Source organism: Mauremys mutica, chromosome 4 (genome assembly GCF_020497125.1).
Source record: "Mauremys mutica isolate MM-2020 ecotype Southern chromosome 4, ASM2049712v1, whole genome shotgun sequence".
NCBI classification, from domain to species: Eukaryota; Metazoa; Chordata; order Testudines; family Geoemydidae; genus Mauremys; species Mauremys mutica.
This window is the reverse complement of record NC_059075.1, coordinates 81267466-81294126: the sequence shown is the minus strand read 5'-3', so window position 1 is coordinate 81294126 and position 26661 is coordinate 81267466. Positions and strand designations below refer to the sequence as shown.

The 26661-nt window shown below is 40.7% G+C and overlaps 1 protein-coding gene across 2 annotated transcripts in view; it reads left to right on the top strand.

Moving 5' to 3' along the window:
- The window catches only part of CAT (catalase), a 42699-nt gene extending 16417 nt beyond the window's left edge, over window positions 1-26282 (top strand). For both annotated transcript variants that reach the window (XM_045013632.1, XM_045013633.1), the window contains 8 exons: window positions 251-376; window positions 4731-4922; window positions 8059-8211; window positions 10267-10405; window positions 15306-15439; window positions 17705-17812; window positions 24731-24817; window positions 25457-26282. In XM_045013632.1, the coding sequence (XP_044869567.1) occupies window positions 251-376; window positions 4731-4922; window positions 8059-8211; window positions 10267-10405; window positions 15306-15439; window positions 17705-17812; window positions 24731-24817; window positions 25457-25522 (1005 nt within the window). In that variant the 3' untranslated portion in view covers window positions 25523-26282. The remainder of the gene's footprint in view (window positions 1-250; window positions 377-4730; window positions 4923-8058; window positions 8212-10266; window positions 10406-15305; window positions 15440-17704; window positions 17813-24730; window positions 24818-25456) is intronic.
- Window positions 26283-26661: the final 379 nt, after the last annotated feature.

Below are 26661 nucleotides of genomic sequence, written 5' to 3'. Positions count from 1 at the left end.
CTTAACTTTATTGCATGTTCAGCATCTTCAGTGATCCAGTTATTAGAGCTGTTGTGATTATGTTTCAGAAGTTTTCAAACAAGAAATTAGTCAAACAGGTCTTGGCACATGAACAGTCATTATGGTCTGCAGTATAAGACCATTTCCATTTATACCTTTGATTAGAGGAGCCTATGTGCTGTTTATGGATTAATGACTTTATATTGGATCAGTTTATTAATTACTAGAATTGACTATGCTTTTTATTTAGGTGTCTTTCTTGTTCAGTGATCGTGGTATTCCAGATGGGCATCGTCATATGGATGGATATGGATCTCATACCTTTAAACTGATTAATGCTCATGGCAAAGCCGTTTACTGCAAGTTTCATGCTAAGGTACTGGTTTTAAGTTCACCTACTTGGAAATACTTTGTGCTAAATACGAATCCACCATTATAAATTGGAGGTACAATAGGGCAAAATGTTCTGCAATAGGTGGTTCTGCAAATTTGTATGCAAATCTTGGCAATATTATATAATCTTGCAGGTCTCATTCAGGAAAGATCTTACAGGCATTAGAGTAATAGTCGAATTTAAAAGCAGCAAAGAATCCTGTGGCACCTTATAGACTAACAGACGTTTTGCAGCATGAGCTTTCGTGGGTGAATACCCACTTCTTCGGATGCAAGTGGTGGAAATTTCCAGGGGCAGGTTTATATATGCAAGCAAGAAGCAAGCTAGAGATAACGAGGTTAGTTCAATCAGGGAGGATGAGGCCCTGTTCTAGCAGTTGAGTGAAAACCAAGAGAGGAGAAACTGGTTCTGTAGTTGGCAAGCCATTCACAGTCTTTGTTTAATCCTGAGCTGATGGTGTCAAATTTGCAGATGAACTGGAGCTCAGCAGTTTCTCTTTGAAGTCTGGTCCTGAAGTTTTTTTGCTGCAGGATGGCCACCTTAAGATCTGCTATTGTGTGGCCAGGGAGGTTGAAGTGTTCTCCTACAGGTTTTTGTATATTGCCATTCCTAATATCTGATTTGTGTCCATTTATCCTTTTCCTTAGAGACTGTCCAGTTTGGCCGATGTACATAGCAGAGGGGCATTGCTGGCATATGATGGCATATTTTACATTGGTGGACGTGCAGGTGAATGAACTGGTGATAGTGTGGCTGATCTGGTTAGGTCCTGTGATGGTGTCGCTGGTGTAGATATGTGGGCAGAGTTGGCATCGAGGTTTGTTGCATGGATTGGTTCCTGAGCTAGAGTTACTATGGTGCGGTGTGCAGTTACTGGTGAGAATATGCTTCAGGTTGTCTGTGGGCGAGGACTGGCCTGCCACCCAAGGCCTGTGAAAGTGTGGGATCATTCTCCAGGATGGGTTGTAGATCCCTGATGATGCGCTGGAGGGGTTTTAGCTGGGGACTGTATGTGATGGCCAGTGGAGTCCTGTTGGTTTCTTTCTTGGGTTTGTCTTGCAGTAGGAGGCTTCTGGGTACACGTCTGGCGCTGTTGATCTGTCTCCTTATTTCCTCGTGCGGGTACTGTAGTTTTGAGAATGCTTGGTGGAGATTTTGTAGGTGTTGGTCTCTGTCTGTGGGGTTAGAGCAGATGCGGTTGTACCTCAGTGCTTGGATGTAGACAATGGATCTTGTGGTGTGCCCGGGATGGAAGCTGGAGGCATGAAGGTAGGAATAGCGGTCGGTAGGTTTTCGGTATAGGGTGGTGTTAATGTGACCATCAATTATTTGCACCGTAGTGTCTAGGAAGTGGACCTCCCGTGTAGATTGGTCCAGGCTGAGGTTGATGGTGGGGTGGAAGCTGTTGAAATCGTGGTGGAATTTTTCCAGAGTCTCCTTCCCATGGGTCCAGATGATGAAGATGTCATCAATGTAGCGTAGGTAGAGAAGGGGCGTGAGTGGACAGGAGCTGAGGAAGCGTTGTTCCAGGTCAGCCATAAAAATATTGGCATATTGTGGGGCCATGCGGGTGCCCATAGCGGTGCCACTGATCTGGAGATATATATTGTCATCAAATTTGAAATAGTTGTGTCTGAGGATAAAGGCACAGAGCTCAGCAACCAGTTGTGCTGTGGCATCATCAGGGATACTGTTCCTGACAGCTTGTATTCCATCAGCGTGTGGGATGTTGGTGTAGAGAGCCTCTACATCCATGGTGGCCAGGATGGTGTTTTCTGGAAGGTCACCAATGCATTGTAGTTTCCTCAGGAAATCAGTGGTGTCACGGAGATAGCTGGGAGTGCTGGTGGCATAGGGTCTGAGTAGAGAGTCCACATATCCAGACAGTCTTTCAGTGAGAGTTCCAATGCCCGAGATGATGGGGCGTCCAGGATTTCCAGGTTTGTGGATTTTGGGCAGTAGATAGAATAGCCCTGGTCAGGGCTCTAAGGGTATGTTGATTTGTATGTTGATATGCCAGCAATGCCCCTCTGCTATGTACATCGGCCAAACTGGACAGTCTCTAAGGAAAAGGATAAATGGACACAAATCAGATATTAGGAATGGCAATATACAAAAACCTGTAGGAGAACACTTCAACCTCCCTGGCCACACAATAGCAGATCTTAAGGTGGCCATCCTGCAGCAAAAAAACTTCAGGACCAGACTTCAAAGAGAAACTGCTGAGCTCCAGTTCATCTGCAAATTTGACACCATCATCTCAGGATTAAACAAAGACTGTGAATGGCTTGCCAACTACAGAACCAGTTTCTCCTCTCTTGGTTTTCACTCAACTGCTAGAACAGGGCCTCATCCTCCCTGATTGAACTAACCTCATTATCTCTAGCTTGCTTCTTGCTTGCATATATAAACCTGCCCCTGGAAATTTCCACCACTTGCATCCGAAGAAGTGGGTATTCACCCACGAAAGCTCATGCTGCAAAACGTCTGTTAGTCTATAAGGTGCCACAGGATTCTTTGCTGCTTTTACAGATCCAGACTAACACGGCTACCCCTCTGATACTAGTCGAATTTAAGAGATCTGTAAAAGGTTTTTCTGTATACTTTACTGGCTGTTATTACAAGAATCTTTTCAATCCATCATTAAACATACATAAAGGGCCAGGTTGTCCCTGCTTTGATTTCCACTCTGCTTCCCATATGCTGTGATTAGCAGAGATGATTTTTCAAAGATCTTGGTTTGTTACCACTTATGGTATTCAAGGTGTTTACACAGTGAGCTTCTGGAAAACCATGCTGGTTGTGTCTGCTGCAGCTCTCTCTTATGACACCATAGGTTTTGAGTCTGAGGTTGTGTAAGGGAGGAACAATCCTGAACACCTTTCTTGCTGCCATTCAGTTCAGATGTAGGAATCCTACATATACCCATGCCCAACCCTATCACACTTTTTATTTTCCTTAAAGTTCTTTTATATATATTTATTTAAGTACTAAGAATAATTTCTAGTATAGTAAGGATTTTGGGGGTTTTGTGTGTATTTCAGAAATGGCATCTTAGTCTATTTTGTGCATGTGATGCACTTGGTTCCTTGGGTCATACAGCCTAGGGTATAGTCCAGAGAGGGATTCAGTAGATGCACTTCTTATCCAGGATTTTTCTGGAGTCCAGTGCTTACTTCTAGTTCCCTTTTTGCTTAGGAGAATCATATCTCCTGATGGGTGAAAGGTGTGTTGGGCTTTCACATCCAAAGTCCATAAAAACAGTCAAGCAAGGCTCCAGATCTTCCTAATGCTGAAGTTTCAGCAGGCAAAATCTGCAGAACAGTCTGAGATCCATGGTCTGGGTTACATGCGAGGGGACTGGCTGTCATTAGCACCTGAGCCAATTTGAATTCTTACCATCACTTGCCAGAGATAAGACTAAGTCTAATGTGGTTGTAGCTCCAGTTGGAGTCAAGCCAAAGACCTCAAGTCAAGGGCTCTGGTTTTGGTAGCTCTTTGGAACCAAAGCCCTCAGACCCCTGTCCCCAGGCTAGAAGGGAGCTTTAGGGCCTAGCCCATCCAAGAGGGTGCTGAAATGTCCTTAGGATCTTAAGCTGATTAAGGCTCCAGAAACTATTGCTGATCCATTGATTCCCAATATAAAGCTAAAAGAGGTTCCCTGAGAACTTGCTTTTTCTACTGCTGATGTAGGCCTTTGAATCCTTGGGCTCTTCCTAGCTTTGTTGAGGCAACTCTGAGCCTTTTTTCTTCACTCCAAAACACAGGGAAATGAGAATGCAGTTCCTAAGCACTGAAAAATATTCCAGAAATAAAAAGCAACATTCTCAAGAACATACTTTTAATCAGTCTTTCAACACCAAAGACTGCTTCCCTCTTGCCCTCTGTTCACCCCCAAAACACCCTTTACAAGAGAGGGTAGATTTGTGTAGAACAGCTCTAGCTGGGTAGGAAGCCCTCTTTTTCAGAGAATATACCCTAGGGGATGTTTTTGTTCCATTCATGCCCCTTCTATGCCTCTTGGGTGGCATAAAAGGGAATACAGAATCTGACCTCTAGTACCAAACAAAGAGTACATTAAGCAGTTACCTAATTTTATTATTTTAAAGATATTCTGTTACCTTGCCGAGCTCAAATTAATAAAGAGGGCAATGTTCAGATTGTACTGTGGAGTGGCATTTAATTTACCTGCTGAAATTCAGATGTAAAGTGGAATATGCAAACAGTCTAATAGTTCTTCAGTTTGCTCTTTTTTTTAAATTTCCTGTGGTATTTCATAGCCAGTTTTGTTTAATTACAAATGGTAATGAGTGTCACTTCATTTAATTACTATTAGACTGATCAGGGCATCAAAAACCTTTCTGTCGAAGAAGCAGGAAGATTGGCTTCCACTGATCCTGACTATGGATTGCGTGACCTTTACAATGCTATTGCCAATGGAAACTGTCCATCCTGGACTTTCTACATTCAGGTTATGACATTTGAAGAAGCAGAGAAGTTCCCATTTAATCCTTTTGATGTAACTAAGGTAACTAACTATGGGGTGTGTGTGTGTGTGTGTGTGTGTGTATACAAAAAAATATTAAAGTTACAAAGTCAAGCAGTCAGAGAGGAAATGCCAGTATTAAGTTGTTTGTGCAAACTTAATTCTCCCCTTCCCCTTCTACATATGCATTATGTCCTAACATCTCACATGTGGGTGGCAGAACCAACAATAGTCCTTCCTCTCCTGGGTCCCAGTCTAATGCCTGATACACAAAAGAATATCCTTTTTTTTTTTTTTTACTACCTCCCTCTTCATTCACTATTCATTATGTGCTCTGAATGAGGAGGGAATCTTAGTCAGATAATGTGATGATGTGAATAAAGAGCATATCATAATGCATACACACAATGGGGCCAAAATAGGGCCGCATAGCAACCTTAATTCTGGAATTGTCTAACATTTGGGTGCTTGACTTTGCAACCTTAACATGTAATTTCCTAGATCTTTGTTTTCAGTTTTCTTTCAAAAAGAGAAAAATTCCATCCTGTGGAACTATTCCTGTCCCTCCTTCCACTCCTGCTCCAAGAAAAAAAAGAAAAAGGAAAAAAAATGGGGTAATGAGCAGGATTTGAGCCCAGGATTTCTAGATCCATACCACAGACCTCTATTACCACTGGAGATGGAGTAACTGGTAACAGGAAAAGGCTATTAAACAGCATAGGGTGGTGTGATAAAGTTTGCCAGTGGATTATGCAACTAGGTAGGTAATAGATATTTGGAGTTGGGAATCTTGGTTTCTGGTATTGGCTCTGGAAGGCTGTGATCTAGTAGATAGATTGGGAATGTTCTTTTTGAAAGGCTGTGTTGCTGTTTGGATCAGGCTTGGCTATGCAATGTTAGAAACCAGCTCTGATAGACAGGGAAGAAGGAAGATCCAGGGAACTACAGGCCAGTCAGTCTCACCTCAGTCCCTGGAAAAATCATGGAACAGGTCCTCAAGGAATCAATTCTGAACCACTTAAAGGAGGGGAAAGTGATCAGGAACAGTCAGCATGGATTCACCAAGGGCAAGTCATGCCTGACTAACCTAATTGCCTTCTATGATGAGATAACCGGCTCTGTGGATGAGGGGAAAGCAGTGGATGTGCTATTTCTGGACTTTAGCAAAGCCTTTGATACAGTCTCCCACAATATTCTTGCCAGCAAGTTAAAGAAGTATGGCTGGATGAATGGACGGTAAGGTGGATAGAAAACTGGCTAGATGGTCAGGCTCAACGGGTAGTGATCAATGGTTCCATGTCTAGTTGGCAGCCGGTATCAAGTGGAGTGCCCCAAGGGTCGGTGCTGGGGTCGGTTTTGTTCAATATCTTCATTAACGATCTGGAGGATGGTGTGGACTGCACCCTTAGCAAGTTTGCAGATGACACTAAACTGGGAGGAGTGGTTGATACGCTGGAGGGTAGGGATAGGATACAGAGGGACCTAGACAAATTAGAGGATTGGGCCAAAAGAAATATGATGAGGTTCAACAAGGACAAGTGCAGAGTCCTGCACTTAGGACGGAAGAATCCCATGCATTGCTACAGACTAGGGACCGAATGGCTGGGCAGCAGTTCTGCAGAAAAGGACCTAGGGTTTACAGTGGACAAAAAGCTGAATATGAGTCAACAGTGTGCCCTTGTTGCCAAGAAGGCTAATGGCATTTTGGGTGGTTTAAGTAGGGGCATTTCCAGCAGATCGAGGGATGTGATCATTCCCCTCTATTCAGCACTGGTGAGGCCTCATTTGGAGTACTGTGCCCAGTTTTGGGCCCCACACTGCAAGAAGGATGTGGATAAATTGGAGAGAGTCCAGCGGAGGGCAACAAAAATGATTAGGGGGCTGGAGCACATGACTTATGAGGAGAGGCTGAGGGAACTGAGATTATTTAGCCTGCAGAAGAGAAGAATGAGGGGGGATTTGATAGCTGCTTTCAACTACCTGAAAGGGGGTTCCAAAGAGGATGGATCTAGACTGTTCTTAGTGGTAGATGATGACAGAACAAGGAGTAATGGTCTCAAGTTGCAGTGGGGGAGGTATAGGTTGGACATTAGGAAAAACTTTTTCACTAGTAGGGTGGTGAAGCACTGGAATGGGTTACCTAGGGAGGTGGTGGAATCTCCTTCCTTAGAGGTTTTTAAGGTCAGGCTTGACAAAGCCCTGGCTGGGATGATTTAGTTGGGTTTGGTCCTGCTTTGAGCAGGGGGTTGGACTAGATGACCTCCTGAGGTCCCTTCCAACCCTGAGATTCTATGATTCTATGACACTACCTTGAACAGCCTCTCAGTTACTTTATCATGTAAAATAGGGGCATGAAGCCTTCATCAATAATGATGACTTTGCAGTACGAAGCATTAACACCAGTCAGTGGAAGAGGAGTTGAGACTGGAACTTATTGTCTCTTCCTTGCTCAGCACAACTTCCCCGAGGCCAAAAGGATGGGATGACTGCTGCTTCTGGGGCCCAACTCAAGCATAAGCTCTGTACCTACCACAGAGGAAGCTGTGTAGGGGCCTGGGAACGATGCTTCTTATAGATGGACCATGTTCTGTGATTGTATCAGCAAGCTGTGACAAGCTCTTCTGAGCATGTTCAAATGGCAGGGTTTTTTTTTCTCAGAGCCTCATAATTTAGCTAAATTTAGGTGGATTTTCCTGGAGAATAGTAAAATGTACTTCTCTGATACAGGTCTAATCCTCTGCCAATCATCAAGTTCTTGTTTCAAAGTATGGCAATGCTAGAGTGCTTAAAAAAAACTGTAGGGGAAAATGTTAACATTGGCAAGCCCTGAATGCTTTTATCTAACGTTCCTCTTGAAAGTGGTTAAACTATTTTTGCTCAAGTCCTTTTAGTTTAAAAAAAAAAAATCAGCCTGGGCCAGCATGGAAAATTGCCACCCAAATTGTTACTATTTGGCAAATTTATAAGCTGCTGAAAGCAAAAATCTTATAATGGAAAGTACTACTATATTTCTTAAAGTGTATACTTCCCAACCCCCGCCCCCCCCAACCCCACCACCCAAAATCATTCATTACCAAGATGAAATCTAGGCACAATGACTGCATTAGGTAGTTGAATCTGTTTTCTTGCTGTGTTTTATAACATGTAGTAATCACAATGTATGTATTATGTTTTCTAGGTTTGGCCTCACAAATCCTATCCTCTAATTCCTGTGGGAAAACTTGTCTTGAACAGGAACCCTGTCAATTATTTTGCAGAGGTGGAACAAATAGCCTTTGATCCAAGCAACATGCCACCAGGCATTGAACCTAGCCCTGATAAAATGTTACAGGTAAACAGAGCAGCTTGGTATATTACTCTGACACAGAGTAAATCTCCTACATGGCATTTCCTCTTTGTAAGGCTATGTCTACACTTAAACCACTTCAGTGGCACAGCTGCAGCACTTCAGTGTAGATACTCATTACAGTGACCAAAGGGGTTCTTACGTCACTGTATTTAAGCCACCTATGCGAGAGATGGTAGCTAGGTCCAGAGAGAAATTCTTCCATTGATCTAGTGCAGTCTACACCAGGGATTAGGTTGGTTTAACAACATCACTTAGAGATGTGGATTTTTCACACCCCTGAGCAATGTAGTTGGGTCAGCCTAACTTTTTAGTGTTTATGCCTAAAGCTTTCTTATTAGTGTGGGTGTTACATATCCTGATAGGCGATATAGCATCTTTTTATTATCCCATATTTATGATTTTACCCTGTACTGATCTCTTCTTTTGGACTGGTGAATTCCATATCCACTTTGATAACCTAATTTCTACACTGAGTCACACTGAGCTTTTCATTTTCCTCTAATCATCTTATTCACCTCTTAACTCCTTTTCTCTCTTTAGTTAGGCTTTTTAATTAAATATTGAACAACCAAGTCAATATGTCTCAAGCATTTGGAAATAAGTAATTTAATTATAGTATTAGTGTGTAGCCTAGAATGGCTACAGTCTACAGCCACTTACATTGATATCAGTGGTGTACAGCTGCACTTCAAGTGGTGTAAAATACACCTGCATTTATTACCAGTCGCAAAATCAGTGGCCATTTCTCTCAAACAAGCCCCCAAATGTTTAGAATTAATGGAAGTCCATTTTAAGTAACTGCTGATACTACTTCTAGTAATGTGTGTGCATATATTTATGCTTTTAATGTTTTACAAGTATAAATATTTATAATTCATTTATGAATAATTTAAAAGATCTGATTTTCTGAGCACAGGTTTTTTTGTACACTTCTCTCACCTGGTTTGCATGTTAACTTCTTTCTCCCAAACCATAATTCTGAGAAGCTTCTACTTTCTGCAGATACTTCATTCAATACACACACTTACTCCTAGAACTAAAGGGGTTATAAGACTCACCTGTTTCCATGATTTAATGGAAGGAAACCGGTTTAATCAATTACAAAATTGATGTGATTAGTTAAACAATAAGAGATTAAAGGCTTTAACTGACTAGTAAGTTTTTGAGCTAGGCGCAGTCCATAGTAAATAGTGCACGTGATTGTTGTGGAGCTAATATCAAGTCTTCTCATTTTCAGATCAGACATTCTTTTGATCGCTCCTTCTGTCAGCCCGTTCATGGTTTGGTTTACAGTGGGGATTTTAATTTGTTTCCATAAAGTAGTAAACAATTTGTTTCTAGTATTACATAAGGAGTAACTTGTGTTTATGCCACATTACCTACTTCAAAGCCTCTTTTGAAAAATAGAGTCACTGCAATGTTGTTATGGAAATATGAAAGAAAAATAAAGGGGAGGGGATATGAGAGACAAACAGAATTTCAGAAAGAATCATTGAAAGTTCAGAACAGATGGTCATTTTGACTTTTTATCTATATGAGGATTAAGGATTATGAAATGATTATTTCCATGTTGCAAAATGTGCATTTCCTCACACAACTGCTTATTTCAGTGTTTAGTTTCAAAAGGTGGTCAGGAAAAATATGCCCAGGGTCAAAATGATTGCCATATGTGGAGTTGGGAAGGAATTTTCCCCCCAGTCAGGTTGGCAGTGACCGTGGGAGGTTCTGGTCATCTCCTGTGAGGTGGGATGTTAGTCACTTTCCAGGATTATTTGAGTATATCTCACTTAATTTCCCTGCCATTGTGGAGACTTGAGGCATTGGTACACCTCAGTCTTCCTATTCGCTGCCCGTGACACACAATAGCCTAGTCTCCTGTGATCTGTAATACTTTGATCTAATTTAGGTTGTTGGGTTTAGCATGAGGGTGCTGCGTGGTGGCCTGTGATATATAGGAGTTCAGACTATATCATCTAGTGGTCCCTTCTGGCCTTAAACTAAATATAAAAAATATACAACATGTCATTGTGATTTTAGGGTCGTCTTTTCGCATATCCTGATACTCACCGACACCGTTTAGGACCCAACTACCTACAAATACCTGTGAATTGTCCCTACAGGACTCGTGTGGCCAACTATCAGAGAGATGGACCTATGTGTTTGTCTGACAACCAAGGTATCCTGAAAAATACTTTTTAGAAAGTAATATATTTGCATTATGTATAGAGGCATTAAAATTATTTATTTAATCTTGACGATAGTTCATTTCAGAACAAAATCAGCCCATCACTTAGCAGGAGTAGTTGAAAACAAACTGCTCTTAGCAGTGAAACACTAAACTACTCTTTTCGGTGTCTTTGTAGCAGTAAACAGACTGAATATATTCTGCTCCATATAGATTGTTTCCTAAATAATGAGGTTTACCTTTTTTCTAATTAATGTGTAGTAGAGGTATGCCGAAGCTGCTCCTTAATAAAGACTTTACTAAATTTTCAGTCTTGGATCCATAATATGTAAGTGCATGCCATTGTTAATATCTGATCCATTTTTATCATTTATGCATAGAGAGGTAGGTATAGACCTCAGTATCGATACAAAAATGGTTGTAATTTATTCTTATGTTACTTACTTACAATTGTTTTCATACATACAATGCTTGGAGACTATAATAGCTTACATGCTTATATTTAGTTGTTTATTTCATTACTGCAACTCCTCACTTAATGTTGTAGTTACGGTCCTGAAAAATGCGACTTGAAGTGAAACGATGTTAAGTGAATCCAATTTCCCCATAAGAATTAATGTAAATGAGGGGGTTAGATTCCAGGGAAACTTTTTTCACCAGACAGGACACTTTCTACACGCGCGCGCGCGCTCGCGCGCTCTCTCTCGGTTTTAAACAAACAATTTAATACTGGTATACAGTGATAATTGTGAAGCTTGGTTGAGGTGGAGGAGTCAGAGTGTGGGATATTTCCCTTACTGCTAAATGATGAACTAGCAATTGGCTGAGCCCTCAAGATTTAACTCTCCCACTCTACAAGGCAGCAGGAATGGAGGGACGGGAGACATCGCAGACAGAGACACACACGGGGTGCGTGCGTGTGCATGCATGTGTGTGTGAGAGAGAGATGCGCATTTCCCCTTTAAGTATACTGCCTTGTTAATAAAATCCCTCCTTAGTTGTAAAGAGTTGAGAAGCTCAGATAACCTGGTTGGCACCTGACCAAAGGGACCAATAAGGGGAGAAGATGCTTTCAAATCTGTCGGGGAAGGTTTTGGTTTTTGTTCTCTCGGAGTCAGCGAGGAACCAAGGCAGGGAAAATACATTTCCCGAAGCCATATCTGAACTAAGCATCTAATATTGCAGAAATAGTAAGTAATAGTAAGGAAATGCATTAAATTATCTTTTGTTGCAGCTTGTGAATTTTCCCTGTGCTAAGAGGGAGGCTTATCTCTGTTTTTGTAACTTTAAAGTTTTGCCTGGAGGGGAAATCCTCTGTGTTTTGAATCTTTTTGTTACCCTGTAAAGTTATCTTCCATCCTGATTTTACAGAGGTGATTTTTTTATCTTTTTTTTTTTTTAATAAATTCTTCTTTTACGAACCTGATTTGATTTTTCGTTGTCCTTGAGCTCCAAGGGTTTGGGTCTGTGTTCACCTGTACCAATTGGTGAGGATATTATTCTCAAGCCTTTCCCAGGAAAGGGGGTGTAGGGCTTGGGGGAATAGGACTCCAAGTGGTCCTTTCCCTGAGTCTTTGTCTAAATCACTTGGTGGTGGCAGCATACTGTTCAAGGACAAGGTGGAATTTGTGCCTTGGGAAACTTTTTAACCTAAGCTGGTAAAAATAAGCTTAGAGGGTCTTTCATGCGGGTCTCCACATCTGTACCCCAGAGTTCAGAGTGGGGAAGGAACCCTGACAGGATGTGTTACCAGAACTATAAACCAAGAGAAAAAAGTGGGTCTCTTCCTCCTCTTTGTCAAGAAAACCCTTAGTTTAAACCCACACAAAGAATTCTAGACATATCCTTTTTGAAGTTGATTTCCTATGTAAACACTCTGAAGTTTTCATGGTTTAAATTTGAAGGAGAATATTTGATTGGGAAATATTTTACAGAAGATATTAGTTACTTCCATCCTTTCCATGTTTAAGGTGAAAGAAAACCTTTGCTTCTCAAATTCTTAAAATGGCATACAATTTGTTTTTGAGATATTTGCATTTTTGCATCTACATGCAAGCCATCATATAATAACTGCCTGATCCATGATTGTGTGAATAGTGAGATATTTTATGTACAAATATAACAAGATAATTCAGTGTTATAACTGGTTACTAAGAAGCCATTTTAATATAAAATATTGATAACTAATTCTCCAATTAATATCTGGCATTGCTTAAGCAACTAGTTACCAAACTCAAAGACAAGAACCGTCTCTCCAAGAGTGGTAAGAAAAAGACAATACCATCTCTGGTGACCATTTATGTTCAAAGACACTCTTAAATAGGGATGTAAATACCATTTAAAAAGCTAACCGTTTAAACAAAAATTTTTTAATAGTTTAAATGGCTAACTGATTAAAGGGTCGGCTGGCGTGCAGCTGGGGCCAGTCCGGCCGGTGCGGAGGTAAGCAGTTAAGACGGGTTAACATTTTACATCCCTACTGTTAAGAACTATTTAATTTTACAAAAATTACTTTCAGAGCTCAGAGGAAATAGTGTTTGGATTCATTTGAAAGGGAATTTCAACTTCTTGTAAGCCCTGGTGGAGTTCAAAGGATTAATCTAAAAAAAGGTACCGAATAAAAAGTTAAAATTCTATCCTTAAAGATGTTCTGCTACTTTACCACCACGAAGACTAATGCAAAATAACCATAAAGTTGAAGAATTACAATCCTGCTGCATATTCAGTAGCATACAGCATATTTGTAAGATGAAGATACACACTAAAATCATCAGACAAAGGTGTTAAGGTACTGAACTATGACTGATATCCGAGGCAACCAAGCCCCTGAAAGAGGGGTTTCTTTCCTCTACAGAAAGATAATGGAAAGAGAAGAGAGGTATAAATAAACCTCTCTGAACTAAAGGAGTAAAAGCGGCACTCAGTTCAGCACAGTTCGCCTCTTTACAAGCAAACAGCAGCAGCAACAAGATAGCTGAGAAAGCAAAGAAGCCACAACACAGCATCAAGAAGAAACAGCCTCGCAATGCAGCACTGCTTCTGCCACATATCACCTAGACTTCAGCATCATTGGTGAGATGGAGTTAACAAAAGCAGTGCCGAAGGATTTGCTTTAAATTTTTCCTGTAATAATTTTAATGGGATAGTGAAATGGTATTGTAATTTAAGGTATTAACAGCTTCTCTTGTTAAATGCCAGAATATTTAGACTATGTATTCCTAGAAAGGAAACATGAGCTATCCTTGGTAAACGGCAAGAAATAATGGGATTTAATTTGAATGTAAGATCCTTAGTTTTCATTCATTTTCCTGCATCAAGACTCTATCTTGGCTGGCTTCTTTAAATTAACCAAGTCAAAAACTTTGATTTCATAGGACCTTAGTTAAGATTACATAACTCTGCCCATTTATAAACTATTTAGGTTGTCCGTGATAAACCAAACAGGATTCATCAACCCCTAAACGAAATTTCTTTGTTCATGGTTATCCATGAGACAATAAGGCTATGTCTGCACTACAGTCCTTACAGCAGCAGAGCTGTACCACCACAGCTGCACCGCTGTAAGGTCTCCTGTGTAGCTGCTCTATGCCAACGGGAGAGCTGTCTCCCGTTAGCATAATTAAATGACGAGCAATGGAAGCTATGTCAGCAGGAGAGTGTCTCCCACCGACAGCACCGTCCACACCAGCGCTTTTGTTGGTAGTCATTATTAATAGATTCTTTTGTTTGTCTTTAATTGTGGTGTTCCCTAAGGAGTGATGAACCCCATTTGACTAAAATTGTGGGAGTAGCATCCCTGAATTGGTATTGAGAGACAATTAAGATATGGCCTGCCATTTTTTGTTTTGCTAGACTGTAAATTTAAGTAATTTTTGGGATAAAGTTAGTTGGTGCTCAACAATTTTAAACACCCTTATCAACTCCCACAGGCCTTGATCCTACAAGATGCTGAGCATTCTGGCTCCTGATCCAGCAAAGCAGTCAAACACATGATTAACTGTGGAATGTGAGTGGTCCCATTGACGTCAGAGGTATATCAAGTAAATGGGACTACTCATAGGCTTAAAGCTAAGCATGTGTTCAAGTGTTTTGCGATTGTGGTCAGAGCTCTCGGCATCTTGCATAATTGAGCCATTAAAAATGTGATGAGAGACCGTATGTGCAGGTGACTGAGCCTCCTTTTTGCACGGAACAGGTTCCCTTCACACAGGGAGTGGGGTTTAGATCCTGCCGTAAATTTTAATACCAGAAATTTTTAAGAAAAATCAGGAAATGAGTAAAGGAAGATTCAAATTCAGATATTAGAGCTGGTTGGAAAAATTTTGTTGAAAGTTTCCCTTCAGAAAACATCATTTTGACAAAACTGTGGGGTTGTGGGCTTTTTTAAAAGAAATTTCCCACAAAAACAAATTTTCCAAAATAGAAATTTTTGTTTGCGGACGTCATTTCAGAAAAGTGGAAATATTGTTTCAAAACTAACTTTTTTTATATTTTAGGTGTATTATTTCATGACACCTGTAGTAATAGTGCTTAATGTGATTGACATTTGAAATATTCTATTTTTTTTCATAATTTCCATTTCACAGGAAATTTTGCTTTTGTTCTGATTTAGAACAAAAACAATGTTCAAAATTCCAAGTTTCGACCAGCTATATCAGATATGCGTTTCAGAATGCAGGACATTGTAACTGCTGCGCTATATCTTTTTGAAGAATGTGAGGCAAAGTGTTGGCACTTGTTTTACAAAGAAAGCGAAGGAAATATAGGCATGATAACAGGGTAAAAGGATTATCTAAATCAGTTTGAATATATTCCTTCAAGTGTGCTTTATAATTTCACTGTCTCCTAATCTAGACTAAAAGGACTGATATTCTGATCTTTTCTCTTAAAGGTGGTGCCCCAAATTATTATCCAAACAGTTTTACTGGTCCTGAAGATCAGCCCAATTTGAAGGAGAGCCACATGTCTGTCGCATGCTGTGATGTGCAGCGCTTCAATAGTGCAAATGAGGATAATGTGTCTCAGGTAAACTATGTGAAAAGGACTTATTACATTGTCTGTCCTGGAACTTGATTGTGTTATCTGGATGTGGGTTTTCCTTTGAAGCATCTAGCCTAAATTTAAGGACCATTCTGAGGAGGCTTTGAAAGATCTTTGCCAATTCATTTCAAGTATGGCTGCAAATTAATTGCAGTTAACTCACGCGATTAACTAAAAAAAAAAAATTGTGATTAAAAAAATTAATCATGATTAATCACATTTCTAAACAATAATAGAATACCAATTGAAATTTATAAATATATGATGTTTCTACATTTTTCAAATATTGATTTCAATTACAACACAGAATACAAAGTGTACAGTGCTCACTTTATTTTTTAATTTGTATTTTTCAATTCACCTCATACAAGTACTATAGTCTGATCCCTATTGTGAAAATGCAGCTTACAAATATATGGCAGAATGCGGGTATAGAGCAGGAGACATACAGTTCTTCCCCCAAGGAATTCAGTCACAAATTTAATTAACACATTATTTTTTTTAAATGCGTGTCATCAGCATGGAAGCATGTCCTCTGGAATGGTGGCCGAACTCAATATTTAGCATATCTGGCATGTAAATACCTTGCAATGCTAGCTACAAAGGTGCCATGTGAATGCCGGTTCTCACTTTCAAGGGACATTGTAAATAAGAAGCGGGCAGCATTATAAATTCCATATATGTAAAAAAACTTGTTTGTCTTAGCAATTGGCTGAATAAAAAATAGGACTGAGTGGACTTGTAGGCTCTAAAGTTTTACATTGTTTTTGAGTGCAGTTACATAACAAAAAAAAAATCTACATTTGTAAGTTGCAGTTTCACAATAAAGAGATCACATTACAGTACTTGTATGAGGTGAATTGAAAAATACTGTTTTCTTACAGTGCAAATACTTGTAATAAAAAATATAAAGTGAGTACTGTGCACTTTGTAATTGAAATCAGAATATTTGAAAATATAGAAACCTCCATACATTTATAATAAATTTCAATTGGTATTCTATTATTGTTTAACAGTGCAATTAAAACTGCAACTAATTGATACACTTTTTAAATCTCGCAATTAATCAAGATTAATTTTTTGGATAGTTTGACAGCCTTAATTTCAAGGACTGCTTTGAGTTTGACTGCCCAGCAAACAAACTGTGGTTCCTCTCAAATTCTTCTCGCACAGCACTTTGTTCAACTCACCAGACATGATGTGTTCAAATTTTCATGTATATGCCTTTGAGACTGAAGCACGCAAAATTGCACCTGCAAAGGTGAGATCACCTGTTTTATTGCAGTGTGATACCAAGAGACTATGAAGTCCAATATTTTACCAGGAACGTATTTCTCCATATTTAATCACTTTTCTCTAGGTATCTTGGTAACATCTTCTCTAGGTATCTTGGTGTATCTTAAGTACCACACTTTCCTTAGAATACTGTCATTTCAGAGAACCTTTAAAAAAATGTTTCTTTACACTATGTAATGCAAATAGTAAATTTTTCGTGCCAACCTGAACACTAATACCCAGATGCAAAATTTAGCCCTGATTTTTTCCAAGCTTGATGTAATTAGTTGCTGCGGATATCTAAACTATAACATTCATATCACATTGTGTTAATCAGTTCCAACAGAACTGAATTACATTGATATAAGATAATTAAAGTAATTAGACAAATTGCAGTGAACACCAAATTTGTGACATACCGCTAGAAATAGTGTTGCCAGTACATTTGCAAATCTCATTCATACATTTTTTTTTACAGATAGTGTCATAAAGGAGAAATATGTAATTGAAAGATACAGTTGTAACAGTTACTTCCTGAAATAGTCTAATATTAATTTTAGAAACTGGAAGAGTAGTTAAAATTGATTTGTAAAAATTGACTTGTCTTGTAAAGCAGATGTAAAATTTAATTTTGCAAAACTGTCCAGCAGAATAGTGTTAATGGTTCTAGGAAGTAGAATGGCTGCATCTTTAATCTAATGTTGATTTGGAAGTGCTACTTTCATCATCAGCATGTCATTCTCTTTGCCTCTTTCTTATTTCTTCCCTCATCTAAAAACTTAAAAGTTGTACATCATGGTGGGAAGCAGTTTGAATGTGCTGGGAAAATACGAACCAGTATTTCATGCTTCCTTGTAATAGTTTAAAGACCAGAGCTTTAACAGTTTAACTATTATTAATGAAGAGCTTTTGATAGAATCAGTTTAAAAACTGGCCTTGCCTTGCATAAACTAAACTACTGACTTTGATCCTAAGGTGAGAGTGTTCTATACCAAAGTGCTGAAAGAAGATGAACGCCAAAGACTCTGTGAGAACATTGCTAGCCATCTTAAAGATGCTCAGCATTTCATCCAGAAGAAAGCTGTAAGTACAGTAAATGCTTTATCTCGCATGTTGGGTAAAGAGGGGGGTGCTAATTCGTCAAAAATTCCGGTTAACTAAGAGTTATACTTATCTATGGAGAGAGGGAGTTTGAGTGCAGGAGGGGGCTTAGGATTGGGGTATGGAAAAGAGTGTGGGGCGCAGGCTCTGGGAGGGAGTTTTGTTGCGAGAGGGGACTTGGGGTAGGGACATGAGCAGGGCCGGCTTTAGGAAGTGCGGGGCCCAATTCGAACAGTTTTGACGGGGCCCCGGCAGGGATGACTTAAAAAAAAACACAAAAAAACCCCCCCTTTCATTTCTTCCATGTATTATTTACTTTCCATGACTATATACATAATAACAAAATTATATATTACATACATTACATCATATATTATAAATATCAATATTTATTGTACACCTCACCTATGTTTTTAAAACTTTATCTTCCTTGCTTTTTGTCTGACAAAATCTTTCAGTAAATTGCCTAACTCTAAGCTCTTCATTACTTCGCATTCAATTGACATGATTGCCAAATTGTTTAATCGGTCTTCCTGCATTGTTGATCGCAGATATGTTTTAATTAGATTTAGCTTCGAGAAACTCCTCTCTCCTGAGGCTACAGTTACTGGAATAGTCAGGAAGATTCGAATTGCTATAAATAAATTTGGGAATCCTGTTGATCGGTTATTATATGCAAGAAATTGAAGGATTTTTAGGGGGTTTCTACAATCAGATGAAATAATTGGCTTTAATGCTTCCAGTTCTTCACAAAGCATGTAGCCATTTATGTCAACTGATTTTACAGTTGAAACTTGTTCGTTTTCCTGCACTAGTTTCACATCTGTCAATGCAAGTTCCAGATCTGCAGCAGCTTTTCGTATGGTGTCCTTGGGAAGATTTTTGAATTTGCATAAAAATCCAAATAAACTCTCATGCTTTTGTAACTGTTCAAACCTTGGTTCAAGTGACTGTAAAGCTTTGTCTAACACTTGATTGAAGCACTGCACTCTGTAAACTTCTTTTGGATCAGAAAAAGGCTCGTCTGCAGACTCGTACTCAAACTGTTTTTTTAGTTTGCGCAAACGTTTAGTCTGGAATACTGGAGTCACATCTAGATCTTTGGCAAGTTCATTGGCACCAGTTAACACTTCTTGAAAACCCTTCTCTCTGTACATTTTTAACCAGTTACAAAGCTTTTCAAATGAAGAAATTCCTGCAGAAATATCCATTGTATCACTCTGCAGCTCTTTGCTCACAAAATTCACTTGAAAAAGTAAATCATGCCAGAAAACTAGCGAAACCAAAAACGTATTATCCTTTATTTGAAAAGCCAGCGATTCAGCTTCATTTTTTGCTTGAGAATCATCAATTGTTTCTTCTACCTCTACAAGTGCATCATAAAACTCCCCTGCTTGGTACCGCAGAGCTTTGACACTTTGCATTCTACATTCCCATCGTGTTTCGCAAAGAGGCTTTACCGAAAGGCCAGTAACATGTTTTCTAAAAATAGTCCATCTTTTAGTAGATGCAGAAAAAAGGACGTAAATACGCTGCAAGGCTCCAAAGAAACTCATCGCATCTGGACATGTTTTGGCCATGTCTCCCAAAATGAGATTATAGTTGTGACATGCACATGGTGTAAAAAAAGCTCTTGGGTTTGTTTTCAAAAGTCGTGCTTGTACACCTGATATGTTTCCCTTCATATTTGCATCGTTGTCATAGCCTTGCCCACGGATATTTGCAACGTCCAATCCCAGGTCTTTGAGTTCACTTAAAAGGATATTGTACAAATATTCACCTGTGCTGCTTTCTACTACTATGAACTTAATGAAATGTTCATATACTCCTGCTGGAATACTTGGTGATACACCATCAGCCACATATCTAATTGTCAATGACATTTGTTCTTGGTGACTAATGTCAGAAGTGCAGTCGAGTATAATAGTAAAATATTTAGCAGCCTTAATTCGAGCTATTATTTCACGTTTAACAGCATTCCCTACAATGCTAATAAGTTCATTTTGAATGTTTTTTCCTAAATAATGGTCATGTATTTCTTCGTTCTTGATTCTTCGTAAATGTTCCTGTATCACTGGGTCAAACTTTCCCAGTAATTCAATAATTCCAAGAAAATTTCCATTGTGTGATGTTCCCAGCCGTTCATCAGACCCACAAAATGATAAGTTTCGTTCTGCTAGCAACTGAACGACAGCAACTAGTCTCTCAAAAACTTGATACCAGAGTTTTGCTTCTTTGTCAATAAGTTTTTGTTGTATTGAGTCAATGGTTTTTTCAGCAGATAACCTTTGCTGAAGGTCGCAGCAACTAAGCATAGCTTGTAAATGTCCTTTTGAGTTTTCGTGCTCGGACAATCTTGTATGAATATTAGACCAGTCATTAAAACCATTAGATGCTAATGAACTTGTCACATTATTGCACAAAATCTTACAGTAATAACAAAAGATCTTGTCAGCTGACACTGAGTATATCACCCATGGACGAGGTACAATTTCACCATTTGAAAGTTTCCTTTTGCAGTGAAACTTTGAAAAGTGTTTCCCAATCTTATTTTTAGGGAAATCTTCTACAATAATTTTAGGCGGCCCTTGTTTTACTAAATACTCCCTGATACGCTGGCTAATGTATTCTGGCCAAGTTGCAGGATCATCAGATATTTCCATCTGGTCAGCAGAGTTGAAGTTGCCTTTCTGCTCTGGATCTAAACCACTCACATCTTTATTATCAGAAAAGCATTCTTGACCCCTCAGTACCTTCAGCATCAGTTACAGCCCTTTTTGTAGTCTTCTTCTCTTCACCGTGACTGGCTTGAGTGTCTTCTTCAGACTGATTTGGCTCTTCAAATTCTTTGTCACTGCTGTTGTTCTCTGTCTGTGACGTATGTTCTACTGGAGAATTTTCAACCATATCTGCGTCTTCACTGAGCTCTTCTGGCTCAACAGTAGAATCAGGTCTGCTAAAATACTTGCTTAAAGCATCCTTTTGCTTCTGTCTTTCAACTGCCTTTGCCTTGTATATGGCTCTTTTCTTACTTCCACTTGGGTACTTTCTACCAATATCTCTTGATCTCTTGCCCATATTGATAGAAGTCACCACATTCTAAAGGAATATTAATTTATAGATTTTCACTTTCATATTAGGAAAATAATTTATGTTTTGATAGTTGTACAACTGATTTTATTCAATAATGTCTATTTTATGCCCCCTGCTTCCCCCCAGCACCGCCCGGCCCCGTGGAAACACTGCCCCCCCCCCAGCGCCGCCTACCCCGCAGAAACAAACCCTCCTTCCTCAGCGCCACCCCGTTGAAACAGCTGTGGGCCAAAAGGAAGGTTTGGATATGGGGGGGAGAAATGGTACACATAGGCAAAAAGAAGTATTCCATTCTATGCATCTGAAGAAGTGGGCTGTAGCCCATGAAAGCTTATGTTGAAATAAATGTGTTAGTCTCTAAGGTGCCACAATTACTCCTGTTCTTTTTGCGGATACAGATTAACATGGCTGCTACTCTGAAACCTGGCACACATAGGGTGACCAGATCACAGCAGTAAAATAGGACTCGCCCCCTCCCCGCTCAGCCCCACCATCATCCCCTAGTCCCCCACTGACTTGCTGCATCCCTCCTAGTCAGTCCCCCACCCACCACCTTTCACTTTCTCCCTCCCCTGCCAGAAACCCCCATGCCTGCCCCTAGAACCCCTGCTGGCTCAGTGCTCGCCTCTTTGCCCACCTGCCGCTTGCTCATCCGCTTGCCCCCAACTCGCCGCTGCACACCCCCCCTCCCGAGTATATAGCCTCATTCAAAGACCCAGGGGTCACTATATTACTGCACACAGCAGTCAGTCAATGCAGTTGTAGATAAATCTCTGCATTATGCATTTTTGTATAACTTTTACATGACTTTGTATTGAACCTTAGTAATATGTTATAGCGGGCCCCTAAGGTAGCATAACTAAGGTAAAAGAAAAATGTCTTTTTGCTAGAAGTAGAATAAGATCTTCCCTCCACTTTGTAATCAATTGCCCCATTGACTGAATGAGGTGTGAATGAGGAAGGTGTGGAAGGCAGGCACCTCCAGACAGCTGCAAATCTTGGAGAGGGGCTGGGAGCCAGACCAAGGAGCTTTGCCCAGAGCTGAGTGGGATGGAGTTTGGGTGCTGGGTGCAGGCTCCGGGCTGGGGCACGGGGTGGGGTGCAGGAAGGGTGGAGGGATGCAGGCTCTGGGAGGGAGTGCGGAGGGGTGGGTGCAGGCTTTGGGACAGAGTTTGGGGGCTGGAGGGTGGTGTTGGGGGGGAAGGGACTGCCATGTGGCTTCCTTCCTCCCCTGTTGCCCCTCACCATAGCCTCAGTGGGGGATGGAGCTGCCCCTTGCCCAGTTTGAGTGTTTGCAGGAGTGGTGACTGGGGGGAAACCCAATCAAACTCTGGTTTTACTCTTTTGCTGATGGGTCACTTAAACCCCTTACAAACTCCTTCCTGCCTCTCTCACTCCCCTTTTCTACTGGGCTTGTTTGATCTTTTTGGTGAAGCCAGATGAAAACCACAAACCCCAGTGAGAGCAACAGGCTGGAAGACTAGACTGAACCCACCACCCAGCCTAGTCCATCCCAGAGCCCAGGACTGAGGGCAAATGTCCCCCCACCCCCAGGCCACCTGCTTCCACTCCTGGCCTCTCCCAGCGCTGCCAATGATTCTGTGTGGCTGCATTGGGTGGGATTTCAAGCGGATCCCTCAACCCCCTGCTAAATTCACCCCTGTTTTGTGACCACTCTGCACCAAGAGCACCTACCTTCCCTGCCCTAAAGCTGCTGGATGGCTAGAAGGCTAAGCTGGGCATTTCATTGATCTAGAATATTATCATGCCCCCCCCCAACCTTAATATCCACAAAGCTTTGGGGGGGCTATTCCCCCCCCCCCCAAGCCGGTCTATTTCATTGTTGCAGGGCAAATGAAGGAGCCATGGTTTAATGGAAATATTCAGCCCCTACAGCGGTCTTGCAGCAAGAAAAGCAGAGTTGATGGGAAGGGAACAGGTTTGGATAGGAGCCCCTGTCCTCCTCCTTTGCAAATAATTTGGAGAGGGGAATTTGATCACTCAGTGCCTCAGTTTCCCCTCTTGCGGGGGGGCGGGAGGGGAGATAAAAGTCTTAGCCTGCCCTGTTGCAGACCTTTTGCATTCTCCCCTCTTGATGTACTTGATTTCCCCCTCCAAACCTCCCTCTCTCTCACCTGGAGTTCACAGCACTAAGTACCAGCTCGGGGCTTTTTTCCTGGGTTACAGGATCCCAAGACTTTAGTTTTGAAACAGACACAGGCAGTCACAAACTCACCCTCAAACACCAACACCACGAAAACAACACAATATTACAAACCTACGGGGAATCACAGTGTCAAACACTCACCGTTGGAAGCCCCAGCAGCTGCTCAGGTCAGGTGAGTGAGGTCCACTGCAGAGATTCCTGTCTCCCACAGACCAGAAGCTCCCTCGGCGAGGGGGAGGGGAAGGAAGGCACATGTGCCTTCTCCCCCCCCCACCCCCTCCTCCTCATGACCTGCAAGTACAGCCAGGGCTGCCTCTGCTGGCCAGCGTCTCTCATTGCCTAGCAACAGCTGCTGCTTCCGGGAGACGCAGAGTTTGCTTCCGGGAGAGACGCTGCCGGTGCGGGGGGGGCCCCTTCAGGCGCGGGGCCCAATTCGGGGGAATCGGGCAAATCGGCCTAAGGCCGGCCCTGGACATGAGAGTGGTTTCGGCGTGCTGGATCTGGGCAGTGCTCACCTTGGGAAATTCCCCATAACTGCATCATATCCTTCTGCTCCTAGACAGAGAAGACGGCCAGGCGGCTGTGCGCGCTGCCTCTTCCTGCAGGCGCTGCCCCTGCAGCTCCCATTGGCCACGGTTCCCAGCCGATGGGAGCTGTGGAGCCAGCACTCGGGGCGGGGGCAGCACACGGAGCCCCAGTGGCTGGTCCTCTGCCTACGAGCAGCAGGGACATGTCCCCGCTTCGGGGGAGCCACACAAAGCCAGGAAGGGAGCCTGCTGGCCCCGCGCTAACCAGGCTTTTAATGGATACCAGAAATGCTGGCTTTAGAGCTTTCTGGTTAGTAAAGTGCCAGCTAACACAACTTTTACTGTAGGATCTTACTGTGTTCGCTTAAATCTAGCTTCTGCTGGTGTGTTACAGTATTGCAGTTGATCAACAAATTTGGGAATGAAAAGAGAGGGTCAGAAATTGTACTTTTGGAGAATAAGGTGATCTGTTTATTTTATGCGAAAAATGTCCAGTAGAGTGTAAAGAAGTAACAATTTTTTTACATAATTAACTAGGAGAATGCTAAAGCTGGCAGCATGATGAGCTGACACTTTCAACACACAAAGGTGGAAGTATAGTGATTTGTGCTTCCTGTATTGTGGAGTGGGCTAACAGAATTGTGAAGGTATTAAACTGCATAAATGCTTTGCACTAGGTGTTTAAAATAGGGATATCTTACTCAAAACAAAACAAAAACAAAAAAACCCAACCACTCTCATTTGGTCAAGGCCATAAAGGTTTTATTTGGAGGATGAAAATTCCCCAAAATTTAACTTCACTGAAATATCCAGGAGAGTAGCATTAATGGTGCTAGGAAGAAGAATGGCTTCATCATCTCCAATGGAAAACACCTGTGCAATGTTTGTTTAATTTGCAGTAAATCAGGATGTTGTCCTAGGTGACTTAATACCTATCATTCACTCCTTGCTACCTGGTCTATTGATACGAACTGGTGCTTGATTTGGGGAGTTGTTGATGATAATTCTTATTAGATATTGCATATTGATGGCAGGCTTTGGAATTGGCAAGAACCAAGCATGAAGGTGAAACTGAGACATTGTTCATGCCCTGATTTTTCCTTACTATTTCAGGTGAAAAACTTCACTGATGTTCATCCTGAGTATGGTGCCCGTATTCAAGCTCTGCTGGACAAATACAATGCTGAAGCTGGCAAACAGGTATGTTAGGGATGGTTTCTTTCTAGTTAAGAAGGCTTTGATTGGCTGAATACCTTAACTTGTTTCATGACTCTCTATCTTGATGGAATATAATTGAGGTTGGTTTTTTTTAAACTTGGAGTTAATTCAGTGTTTTGATGCCACTGCATGCATCCGACCAAGTGGGTATTCACCCACGAAAGCTCATGCTCCAAAGTTTGTTAGTCTATAAGGTGCCACAGGACTCTTTTTGCTGCTTTTACAGATCCAGACTAACACGGCTACCCCTCTGATACAGTGTTTTGATAGTCATACAATGAGATAATTACCATTAATTGAAATGCTAATTGGTCCAAATTAGTTGGTGCATTACAAGGACTGAATTTAGTGGTTTTATATTTCAGAAAGTGTTCATGCATATACTTGATACGCTAGTTAGCTTAGCACATGATAACCTTACCTGCTAAAATTGCATAAAGGAAAAGGGATAAAAATGGCAATTACTAAACAAAATGTTTCACTTGTGCTGTTTACTAAATAAGCACTGGTTAATTTCTTTAAAATGTTGATTTGACTGCATTCACATTTAAGAAACTTCTTTTAGTAGAATTTACCCTAAATGTGTTTTTCATAGCCTAATTAATTTCATGTTGCTTTTAGGGTGTGATTAGAATGTATACACAATCTACACGTCCAGTGTCGGCAAAGGAACGATCTAACCTGTAACCTGGTTGCTACATGCATTTGGTCCGCCCATGGATTTTACATCCACCTAACTGGAGAATAAGCTGTCAAAGACGTTAACAAACGTAGCAGATGTCCGCACAAGATATAAATGCTTTTCAGGCTTGATGCAGTAATACAAAGTGTTTATTCTTACATCTGCAATCAAAAGTGATTGACTGACTAATAATTTAGTACCTTCTAACACTAGTGCTCTAGGCTCGTAATGATTTTATGCAGATATCTCTTCAAAGCTAAACATTATTTTTGTTTAGTTTTGGAAATTAACTCAAAATACTTAAGTGAAAAGATTGTATTTCAATTGGTTTTTGAGGTAAGGACCCTAATTTCTGGCTATACTTCTGAAAACAATTTATAAATACTGTGATTTATCAATATAGGTGAACTAATAGGGTGTTCAAGTTGATAGAACTTCACTTGATTTTGTCACAAATAAATTGCCCAGTATGTGTAATGTGAGCATTACAGTTAAAAAAATAAATAAATAAATAAATTGCAAGAAGTAAAGGAACCCATATATATACATTGTGCTGCAGGAAACTAGAGTTAAGAAAGTTACTGTATCTGTAAGTAGTTAATTCATATCCAGGTGGAATAACAACTGAAAGCTAAAGTTGGTTTTGCTTACTTATGAAAATAGCAGGTTGGGTATATTTTATGCAAGGGAGGTAGTGATGAAAATAGTAATTTTGTTTCTAATCATTTAAAATTTAGATTTTACAATAAAATTGCTTGCAGTTAACCAAATGTGGCACTTTTTTTTTTTTTGCTATAAGTAGTTGAATTGCAGATAATGGTTACTAAACATACCACCTATCAGCTACTTTCTTTTGAATAAATGTTAGTTGTCCAGGAGACTAAGGAAACAGTTTTCAGACTCCAGTACAATTTTTTTACCTTTGCCAGATACCAGCTCTGCTAATTTATTTAAGTTTGTGTAAATCTCTCTTACGGGTTCAGTTGGATATATTACTTACCTGCCCTAAGCCTGTAGAGCTGCTGTGTACTATTCTAGCTAGAACTGGCTACATTTCAGTGGTGAATGAAAAGGCCCAATTCTGTTTTCATTTAAGTCGGTTGGAATTTTATTACTGACCTCAGTGGGCCCAGGACCATGCCCA